At 53.1% G+C, this 11,592-nt stretch overlaps 1 protein-coding gene across 3 annotated transcripts in view; it reads right to left on the reverse strand.

The window, feature by feature from the left end:
- The window catches only part of CORO2A (coronin 2A), a 61,017-nt gene extending 52,718 nt beyond the window's left edge, over positions 1-8,299 (reverse strand). Inside the window, exon 1 of one of the 3 annotated variants that reach the window (XM_043891197.1) lies at positions 8,221-8,299. Coding sequence is in view for 1 of the 3 variants with exons in the window: in XM_043891195.1 (XP_043747130.1) it covers positions 7,708-7,869 (162 nt within the window). In the remaining 2 variants the exon portion in view is untranslated. The other 2 variants (XM_043891196.1, XM_043891195.1) reach the window with 2 other exon arrangements.
- Between the last annotated feature and the right edge of the window lie 3,293 nt (positions 8,300-11,592).

Consider the following 11,592-nt stretch of genomic DNA (forward strand, 5'->3'; position numbering starts at 1 on the left):
ATCTTAGACTCCAAGCCTCTGCGTGGGGTTCATTTCCGTCTGCTCCTGCACTGGCGAGGCCTCCGTGGCCAAGCAGGTGTGAAGGGGAGCGCTGAGACGGGGGCTCCGGCTGGGAAGGCTTAGTCCCCTGGCCTGGGCCCACACCCTGGCGTAGCCCTAGGAACAGCAAGAGCAGTTGGCTCTCCATTGAGCTCTTCCATGCGCTACGCCCTGTGCCAGAACTTTCCATCTACATTTCCTTAGTCCTGCAGCTAGCAGGTGGGGAGGGAAGGATCCCGGCCTGAAGCTCACCCAGTGGCTGTGTTGGGATCAGAAGCCTGGGCTGCATCCCCGGCAGCAGGCGGCCCGGGGAGTCTGCTGGCACCAGCGCCGGAAGTAAATGCACAGTCAGAGTACCAGAGACAACTCCCAGGGGGCCTGCAGGCCTGGCGAGGCCCCAAACTCCCCTTCCCTACCCTGCTCGCCTCCCAGCAAGGCCTGCTATAGAGCTGAGCCTCCTGGGCCCAGGGAAGACAGGCCTGCCCCGGAAATGCCCAGCACTCTGCATGAGCAGGTCATGGCACCTGCCAGCCCCCTGCAAGCTCTGGGCTCAAGGCCAAGCTGGAAGCAGCTGTCCCATCAACGCTACAAATCCTCAGCTCCCTGTTTCTTCTTGGAATGAGATCTCACATGTCTGCTCCCAACTGGCTGGGCGATGCTAACTAAACAAGACCTCACCCCTCACCGGGCCTTAACTTCCCTGTCTGTGAAATGATGCTGGGGCTGGGCTGAGTGGGGGCCGTGAGTCTCAGTGGAACTTACCAATGGACATTCTAGTTTGCCTACAGGCAACATAGCTCAGTGATTAAGACCCTGAACACTGGAGTCAGATGATATGGGCCCAAATGTATGACCCCCCGGACAAGCTGCCCAACCACTCTGGGCCTCAGTGTCCTTATCTGCAAAATGGGGATAACACTGGAAAAAAAGACAAAGTAGATATAACTAAAATATTTATATTGATTATCTGAGACAGAAAGAGAAGACTGAGTGATGTGTTTTGTTTCCCTCTCTTTTTTCTAAATTCTCTATTATCATCAAGTATTGATAACAGAAAAAACAAATATACTTTCTTGGCAAATTAACTTCATTGAGATATAATTCATATATAATATAATACATCCATTAAAAATAATATGTAATAGTAACTATTCTACAGATTGTTTTGACGATTGACTGGGCCAGTTAAAATCTTAGATGGCGCCTGAAACAAAAGAGGTACTTAAAATATTAAGTATTTGTTAATACCAAAATCAGATTGATTATATTCTTTGCAGCCAAAGATGGAGAAGTTCTATACAGTCAGCAAAAACAAGACTGGGAGCTGACTGTGGCTCAGATCATGAACTCCTTATTGCCAAATTCAGACTTAAATTGAAGAAAGTAGGGAAAGCCACTAGACCATTCAGGTATGACCTAAATAAAATCCCTTACGATATACAGTGGAAGTGAGAAATAGATTCAAGGGACTAGATCTGATAGACAGAGTGCCTGATGAACTATGGACGGAGGTTCGTGACATTGTACAGAGACAGGGATCAAGACCATCCCCAAGAAAAAGAAATGCAAAATGGTTGTCTGAGGAGGCCTTACACACAGCTGTGAAAAGAAGAGGAGAAAGGCGAAGGAGAAAAGGAAAGATATACCCATTTGAATGCAGAGTTCCAAAGAATAGCAAGGAGAGATAAGAAAGCCTTCCTCAGCGATTAATGCAAAGAAATAGAGGAAAACAATAGAATGGGAAAGACTAGAGATCTCTTCAAGAAAATCAGAGATACCAAGAGGACATTTCATGCAAAGATGGGCTCAATAAAGGACAGAAATGGTATGGACCTAACAGAAGCACACGATATTAAGAGGTGGCAAGAATACACAGAACAATACAAAAAAGATCTTCACGACCCAGATAATCATGACAGTGTGATCACTCACCCAGAGCCAGACATCCTGGAATGTGAAGTCAAGTGGGCCTTAGGAAGCATCACTATGAACAAAGCTAGTGGAGGTGATGGAATTCCAGTTGAGTTATTTCAAATCCTAAAAGATGATGCTGTGAAAGTGCTACACTCAACATGCCAGCAAGTTTGGAAAACTCAGCAGTGGCCACAGGACTGGAAAAGGTCAGTGTTCATCCAATCCCAAAGAAAGGCAAAGCCAAAGAATGCTCAAACTACCACACAATCGCACTCATCTCACACACTAGAAAAGTAATGCTCAAAATTCTCCAAGAGAGGCTTCAACAGTACATGAACCGTGAACTTCCAGATGTTCAAGCCAGATAGAGTTAAGGCAGAGGAACCAGAGATCAAATTGCCAACATCCGCTGGATCACTGAAAAAGCAAGAGAGTTCCAGAAAAACATCTATTTCTGCTTTACTGAATCTGCCAAAGACTTTGACTGTGTGGATCACAACAAACTGTGGAAAATTCTTAAAGAGATGGGAATACCAGACCACCTGACCTGCCTCTTGAGAAACCTGTATGCAGGTCAGGAAGCAACAGTTAGAACTGGACATAGAACAATAGACTGGTTCCAAATTGTCAAGGCTGTATATCGTCACCCTGCTTATTTGACTTATATGCAGAGTATATCATGAGAAACGCTGGGCTGGATGAAGCACAAGCTGGAATTAAGACTGCCGGGAGAAATATCAAACACCTCAGATATGCAGATGACACCACCCTTATGGCAGAAAGCAAAGAAGAACTAAAGAGCCTCTTGATGAAAGTGAAATAGGAGAGTGAATAAGTTGGCTTAAAACTCAACATTCAGAAAACTAAGATCATGGCATCTGGTCCCATCACTCCATGGCAAATAGATGGGGAAACAGTGGAAACAGTGAGAGACTTTATTTTCTTGGGCTCCAAAATCACTGTAGATGGTGACTGCAGCCATGAAATTAAAAGACGCTTGCTCTTTGGAAGAAAAGTTATGACCAACCTAGACAGCATATTAAAAAGCAGAGACATTACTTTGCCAACAAAGGTCTGTCTAGTCAAAGCTATGGTTTTTCCAGTAGTCATGTATGGATGTGAGAGTTGGACTATAAAGAAAGCTGAGTGCTGAAGAATTGATGCTTATGAACTGTGGTGTTGGAGAAGACTCTTGAGAGTCCCTTGGACTGCAAGGAGATCCAACCAGTCCATCCTAAAGGAATCAGTCCTGAATATTCATTTGAAGGACTGATTCTGAAGCTGAAACTCCAATACTTTGGCCACCTGATGCGAAGAACCAACTCATTTGAAAAGACCCTGATGCTGGGAATGATTGAAGGCAGGAAGAGAAGGGGATGACAGAGGATAAGATGGTTGGATGGCATCACTGACTCAGTGGACATAAGTTTGAGTAAACTCCGGGAGTTGGTGATGGACAGGGAAGCCTGGCGTGCTGCAGTCTACGGGGTCACAAAGAGTCGGACATGACTGAACTTAACTGACTGAAATAAATAAGGCCCAAAGCCAGCGTGGCTTCCTCCTCCTCTGGCTTGGATTCCTATCTCACCCGAAGGACCGAGCTCGGCAGATCCTCTGCCCCCATGTTCAATGCTTCACGCTGCGCTGGTCCAGCTTCATCCTTCCAGGCCTGGGCTCCTCCCACAGCCTTCTCTGTGTTCGCCAAAAGAATCGCACTTACACTCAAATGTGGCCATGCTCTTTCCTGTTCAAAGCTTTCCATGGCTCCCACTACGCCTGACCAAAAGCCCTAACTCCTCTATGAGACAGTTTCACCAAGTCACTGAAACTCTCTGTGTCTTGTTCCTTTAAATGAAGAAGAGAAAAATCCTACCGCCTTCAAACTTCCAGGATTCCATATTGCAGGAGACGGGGTACACAATCTGACCCCGGGCCTCCCTCACCTTCAGATTATGAGACTGACGCGCTGCCTGCTGCGCTGAGGAGGCAGATCTCCCTCACCTTCCCTCTTCTCACTACTCCAGTCTGCTCTTCCTGAAGGTGCCAGGCGTGGTCCTACCTTAGGGCTTTTGCACTGCTCATTCCTTCTACCTGGACAGCTCTTCCCCCAGGAAGCAGCCAAGGCTTCTCCCAAAGGTCACCTTCTCAGTGATTCTCCCCACCATCTATTTGAAACCACAACTCTTCCCTTCATCCTCCCTCACACGCTTGAAATATGCTCTTATGTTTTATTTGCTCCATCTCATTCATCACCACCTATTTTATTGTTTGCCTGTCTTCTTTTCCTATTAGACTGTAAGCTCCTTTAAGACATTTTTTTTTTTTTAGTCTATTTTGCTTACTGTCAAGAACCCCTCCCCACCATACCTAGAAAATAACCTAGTGCAGTGAAGGTGTTTAATAAATGAAACGTTGAAAGATCAAATGGGAAGCCCTTAGGACAATCAGGCAGGTGGTAACTACTCAATAAATGTTAGATTATTATTGTTATTGATTATTCAAGGTAAGGCTCCCATGTTCTTCCTCCGTGACTTCTCTGAGCTTACACAGTAATCACTCTTTCCCCCACCACACCCTGCCCAATCTCTCAATTATATGGTAAGGAACACAGTGCTTTTTAATTATCTTTTTCCATTTAGGCTGAACCAAATAAAATGGCCATTTCTTGTAAGTCAAAAATAGCCAGATATTGGCCTTTTCACATAGTTTAACTTAATACATTTCCCATGGTGGCCTGCAGGCCCCCGGGAGGCACCTCAAGGCCTAGTACACAGTAGGTGTCCAGTAAATGTTTGTTCCCCAACTCCTGGCCCTTCATAATAGGTGTGATTGCTAAACACCTATAATCTGTTCTGAAGGAGGCAACATAAAATAATACATGGAGAATCTTGGTGAATTATTTTCTGATCCTCCTGGAAGTCTCTGTCCCCTAAAATAATCCAGGTTCTAGCCATTTTGAGATAACAAAGGTCTAAGGCTGAGGGAAACCCCTTCCCTAGAAGAAAAATGCTAGCTAGTTGTTTGCCTCTAAGAGGATTTATTTAATGATGGGGTCATGGGGTAGGGAGTCTGGAACATTCTTTGGTTATCCTTGTGTTCCCTGCGCCTCCTAATAAAGGCTTCTGCTACAGAGATTTGCTCAGTCTAGAACATGAGTTGTCAAGAGCTCAAGGAAATTCAGGAATCACTGAATCTACCCCACTTCACAGACAGGGGAAGTGAGGTATAGAAAAGCGCAGGAATTGCCCTGAGATCACAGGATGGGGTGAGGAAGAATCTTCGCTGAATCTATGCTGACATGAGTCTTGTGGCTTTTCCTCTGGACCACACTGCTCCTGTATTAGCCAGACTCTGGCAATGGAAACTTCAGTATCACTATTTTAAAAGCTGTACTTTTTAAATGAAATGCTTATTCAGCCATAGTAAAACACCAAGCACTTCTTCACCATAAGATAACTTCTTGTAAATAACAGCACTACACTCACGTCTCCTATAATTACTTCCTTACGGCAAAGTCCTCAAAGTAGAAGGCTAGGGGCAAACGGAAGTTAGGACCATTTTCATGGACTTTTGGAACAAGCTGTCAGATTGCCCTGCAAAATTAAATGCTACTGGAGAATCCCTATAGCTTTACCAGCATAGAGTTTTATCCTTTTATATTTATTTCTGCTAATTTTATAGGAATAAATAGAGAGCTTTCATTTACTATATGGTATGTGTTTTCAGACACACACACACACACACACACACACGTCCTGGAATCAAGACCCCTGGGCCTGGTTGCTTGTCTGCTGTGTGATCTTTGACAAGTCACATCCCCTCCAGGGACAGAGGATATCTACCTGTAAAATGACGGGGTTGAATGGGATGATTTCTTAAGATTCCTTTCAGCTTAGATATTTCATAATGCCATGGTGCATTTTAAAATTATTGGCCTAGGATGACTGTTTAATACCCAGGACCTGCCATACCTCTAAATCAAGGCCCAAACAGCTTGGACTAGGGGAACAGGAAAACAGAGCCCGGATGATATGCAGGTAGAGATGACAGGAGACATAGGTAGCACTTGGCTGTGCGAGGGCGCTGCGCTTGAGTGACAGTGAAGATCGTGAATCTGCTTTTACGAGGGATAATAACACTCATCTGTGGTCTAGCCTCCAGTCCCGTGCAGCTCCACCATGGCCAGAAGGTAAGGTCGTGGTCATTCTACCTCAGCCTGAGAGTCCCAGACTTGCAGTCAGAGGTAGCTCACCCTCAGCAAGGGCTTGGCCACCCTCTGCCCACTCACCTCTGAGGACCCAGCGGGCACCCCCTGCCCCAGCAGCCTCGCCCTTCCTTTGGCTGTAAGAAAGCTCCCGGGTGGAGGGACAGTCTCTCAGGAGGACAAGGGAGACCAGAGGCCCAGACCCGAAGCTCTGACCCGGCGCCCTCGATCAGGGCGGGTGACAGGGGAGGATACGGCCTGGAGACGGGCTCCTCTGGCTCCTCACTCCAGACCTAAGGCAGCTGCTCAGCTGCAGGTAAATCCTAAGGAAGCGGGTTGTGCACAAGCCCCAGGCTGACTACTGCCCCCTCTGGGGCAGACACCTCAGCTCCCTGGTCCCGCCTTAGCTCTCTTCAGCTCCAGCAGGAGAAACAACGCTGGATGTGGGGCTGTTCATCCCTGCGGTGAACTGACCTAAGGGTCCAGAGGACTGCCCCAGGGTGGGGGGCGGGTGGGCAGGACTTGGATGCTGCCCCATGCGCTCAGAGCGGGACTAGCGGTAGCTCTGTTTACAGCCAGTGAGATTCCCATAACAAGGGGTGTGCAAACTGCGCAGCAAGACCTTCCAGAGGGGATCTGACCAAGGGGCTGGGCCAGATGCCAGGATTCTTCTTTACACGGAGAGCCTGGAACCACACACAGTCCCCCGGACACCTGCTCTGTCCCAGACCCAGCCCCACCCAGACATGGCTCTCCCGGTGCCGGAGCCCCGCTGGGGTCCAGGCGTGGACCTAGCTCTACAGCAGGCTGGGACACCCAGCTGGGCGTCAGCAGCTGGTGGGGAAGGGAAGGGAAGGGTATGGGGCGGGCAGGTTCCACACATCCCCTAAATCCAGGTGCCTGCACAGGTCTGGTCTAGGCAAGTCTGGGGCCAAGGGCCCCACTACCTCCAACCCAGGGCTCCCGCCGCCCCAGACCGCGAGGTAGACTTGGCTGCAGACTCTGATGGCCCCACCCTGCATGCCCAGGCCGGCTCCACGGGTACCTGGGGGGTGTCCGCTCCCCCTGCCTATGTCTCATGCTGGGAAGCTGAGGCCCCGCAGGTTTCTCAGCCAGGAGTGGGTAGAGCACCACACGGGTCCCGCGGGGCACCCAGGCCGCTAGCGGGGGCCGGGAGGGAGGCTGACGGTAGGGCCCGCCACACCCAGCATGAGCCGCGCTCACTCCGGGTGGGCCGTGCAGACAGTGCCCATGCGGGCCCCGCGCCGTCGGGAGGCTGGAGCTTGAGGCGGCCCCTACTCCAACAGTCTGGCGAGGAACGTGCCACCACTGCGCCCGCGATTCCGATGGGGAAACTGAGGCCTGGAGAGGAGCAGTGCTTTGTGCAAGGTCACGCGGAGGGGCTGGAAGCCAGGTCCCCCGCGCCCCGCCGGGTCCCCCGCGGTGCGCCGAGCCCCAGCATCCCTCCCCAGGCGCTGCAGCCCCGAGGCGCAGCGCGCACACATCGCACAAACTGGGAAGGTATGGCCGGCGGCCCGGGGCCGCCCTACCTTGATGACTGCCGCGCAGGTGGCGGTGGCGGCGGCGGCGGCGTCCAGCTCCGGCTCCGCTCTCTTCGCCGCCGCCGAGTCCCCGCGCCCAGCGCCTCCGCCTCCTCCTTCCCACCGAAGTCGGCGGGCGGGGCCGGTGGGCGGGGCAAGGGCCAGGCACATGCCCCGCCCTGGCGCCCCGCGAGTTCGCGGGGCCACCCCTCCTTTCTCGAGCCCTCGGCCGCGCTCCTGGCCCCCGGGGCTGGTCCCGGGGCGCGCACACGCGCGCAGAACGGGCGCGCACACCGGCGTGCACACGCCGCAGTGATTGGGGCGGGCTGCCCGGCTAACCGAGCCGAGGCTGGGGACAGCCACACTCGCCTGCCTTCGCGTCCCGCCGCTCCCTCGCCGAGTGGCTTGGAACAAGGGACTCGACCTTCCGGGAGCCTCAGTTTCTCCCCTGGTGAAAGGGAAACAGTAACTGTGTCTGCCTCAGAGAGCTGTTTGAAAATTAGATGAGACGATCTCATTTACCCGCCTGCTGAAGTGCGTGCGCAGAGGCGGCCTTGGGAGCGGCGCTCGGTGACCTGGGCCGGTGGAGTAATTCCTGAGGCTTCTCAGCCCGCCTGCAGGAAGAGGGCGGGGAGGGCCCCGAGGACGCCCTTCTTTCTCTCTGCGGCCAGGAGGGGGTGCTGCTGCCCGTTCTCGCCGGCTGTGGGGTTTTGCACGCTAGGCGCTGGGACAGAGATGGGGGTGGTCCAGCCTTTTCGGAATACCACCAGCCAGCACTTAATAAGCCGGGCACAGTTCTAGGCACCTTCAGTGCATCACCATAGCTTACGTCACACAAACCTATGAGGTTACCTGTTACTCATCTGTTTTACACGAGGAAGCTAAGGCACAGAGGTTAAGTAGTTTGCCGCAGATCACACACGGAGTAACTCAACCCTAGGCAGAGTGGCTCCCAAGCCCAAGCTTGTAACTACAGACCACACCACCTCTCTTGTGAAGAGCTCTTTGTTTAGCGTTGTGTGTCCAGGAGCTAGAGCAGTGCGTGGCTCAGTAAGTGTTAATTCGCCTAGCGCCGTGGCCAGTAACGGGTGCATCCCCCGCCCCGCGCTCTGTCACATGTCTATGCCTTTGTCCACGCTGTCCCCTCTGCCTGGACTTCTCTTCCCTCACCTCCTACTGTGCTTCCTTCCAGGGCCGGTACCAACGTCCCTCTCTGGGAAGTCCTCCCAGATTCCAGTGGATGTGCCCTCCCAGCCGAGTATCTGCCTTTTCCCCCTCGGTGCCATGATAGTGGGTGACTGGGACTGCATTTGGGGAAAGGCGGGTTGACAGGGACCTTTCAGAGGGGCCTGGACATATGGACCAGTGGGCCAGAGGGGAGGCCATTGGAGGGTTCTGCAATAGACACAACCTGGGACTCTTCCTAGAGATGCTCCTCATCCTCCTGCCCCTTCCGTCCCCCTAAGGCTGGTCCATTTGATGAAGGCTACCTGCCCAGTGATCACGTACGGTTGTGAGAGCTGAACTGTGAAGAAGGCAGAGCGCCAAAGAATTGATGGCTTCGAATTGTGGTGCTGGAGAAGATTCCTGAGAGTTCCTTGGGCAACAAGGAGATCAAACCAGTCAATCTTAAGGGAAATCAACCCTGAATACTCGTTGGAAGGACTGATGCTGAAGCTGAGGCTCCAGGATTTTGGTCATCTGATGTGAACAGCTGACTCATTGGAAAAGTCCCTGATGCTGGGAGACTGAGGGCAGAAGGAGAGGGTGTTCGAGGATAAGATGGCTGGCTGACTGGCATCACGGATGCAATAGATGTGAACTTGTGCAAACTTCGGGAGGTGAGGGACAGTGAGGCCTGGCATGCTGCAGTCCATGGCGTCGCAGAGTCGGACATGACTGAGCAACTGAACGTCAACACCACCCGCTCTCTGAATTGCACACGTGGAGAAACTGAGGTCAGAACGGGAATGACCTATCCAGGCATCTCTAGCTAGGAAACACACAATAGGTCTGGTCCCAAAGTTGGGTCCATCTGCTAGGACCTTCTATTGGGCCTTATTGCTGATTGAGATTGGCCAGAAATCCAACACCTTCCTGTGCCAGCATGGCCTTTGTTTAATTTGCTGTGTGTTGGGACGTTCCTGGTGGTCCAGTGGTTAAGACTCTGCACTTCGAAGGCAGAGGGTGCAAGTTTCAACCGGTGGTTGGGGAACTAAGATCCTGTATGTTGTGCGGTGGGGCCAAAATTTTCTTTTTTTTAAATTAACCTGCCATATGTGGGTGAATGTCTTCTGGGTGACCAGAACCTGTGTGTGTACGTGCGCAGGTGTGTGAGAGAAAGTGGCAAGTTCTCCCCTATCTGCCCCACACGGAGCTTTCTCTACAACGTGGTACTGTGCCCGAGGCAGGCTGAGCTGAGGAAGGAGGGCACCTGCGCGCCTGGGAGGGTCAGGGTCAGGGGTTGGCTCCACGCTGAGCACAGGCATCCTGTAGAGGTGCACGTGCGTCTCCCACTGCAGGGCGGCGTCTCCCACAGCGCCCCCTCCCGTTTTGAAGCCCCTTTATTCTTGGGGATATTGCCCCAGGAAGGTACCCTGGGCAACTCCTTTCCCTTACCTGTAGGATGGAGCGTGTCCTGACTGCTGGGGGCCTCGTGTCTGGGAGGGGGATGCTCTGAGCTGGGGGGCCCAGCCCTGGGGTAGGGAGGTGGGGCTGTGAGGGATCAGATCCTCCAGCCGGGAAGGCAGCAGTCCCTGGGGACGGTGGGGGCGACAGCTGTGGTGCGGGGCCAGGAACCTGACACGGGCTGGGCCCCGAATGCCTTTCAGGAAGAGCTGAGGGCGGGTGGGCCGGCTCCCGAGGCGCAGCAGCGCCCCGGAGTCTCAGAGTTCGCCCCACCCCCGCCACCCCCGAGCCCCTGCTGCAGCCTCTCGTCAGGCAGATGGTCCTTCCTCCCGATTTCCTCTGCCTGGGGTATCCCCACCGGCCCTCACGGCTCAGAGGCCATAGGCCAAGCTTGCCCTTTCTCCTGGGTTCTGGGGGAGGTGTTCTAGCTTGGAGGAGCTCTCCCTGGATTTTCCAGTTAGCAGCCTCTCAAGCTTAAGCGTGGCTGAAACACTTGTGGCTTTTGTGACTTTGGGCAAGTTGGTTAACCTCTCTGAGCCGTGGCCTCATCTGTCAACCAAGCTCTGTTCTGAAGTGAGTGGGTGCTCTGGGACAGGCAGCTCACATTCCTGGCTCCCGCTCCAGCTCCCCGATGCCGGGCTGGAGGACCCCCGGTCAGTCCTCGTTGCCGGTGGTCCCCAGCCCTGTCGCTGGACCACAGCACCCACGCCCCCCAGCAGGCTCCGAGCCAGCACTCAGCTGGTACTGCGGTGACACGGCGTTGGCTCAGCGGCGCAGCAGGGGAGGACACTCAGCTTCCCGGGCGTGGTGTGTGTGTGTGTGTGTGTGTGTGTGTGTGTGTGTGTGAGTGTGGTGGGGGGCGGGCAGGGAGAGATGATGTGTGTGTGTGTGTGAGTGTGGTGGGGGGCGGGCAGGGAGAGATGATGTGTGTGTGTGTGTCTGTGTGTGTCTGTGTGTGGGGGCAGGGAGAGATGTGTGTGTGTGTGTAGAACTTCCCTGCCCAGGCATGGGTGTGTGTGTGTGTGTGGAGGGGGGCGGGCAGGGAAAGATGGTGTGTGTGTGTGTGTGTGTGTGTGTGTGTGTGTGGGGAGGGGGGCAGGCAGGGAAAGATGGGGGGTGTGTGTGTGTGTGTGTGTGTGTGTGTGTGGTGGGGGGCGGGCAGGGAAAGATGATGTGTGTGTCTGTGTCTGTGTGTGTGTGGTGGGGGGCGGGCAGGGAGAGATGAGGCAGAGGGAAGGCAAGTGAAGAGGAAAGATGAGGGAAGCG

This window comes from Cervus elaphus, chromosome 29 (assembly GCF_910594005.1).
Source record: "Cervus elaphus chromosome 29, mCerEla1.1, whole genome shotgun sequence".
Taxonomy (NCBI): domain Eukaryota; kingdom Metazoa; phylum Chordata; class Mammalia; order Artiodactyla; family Cervidae; genus Cervus; species Cervus elaphus.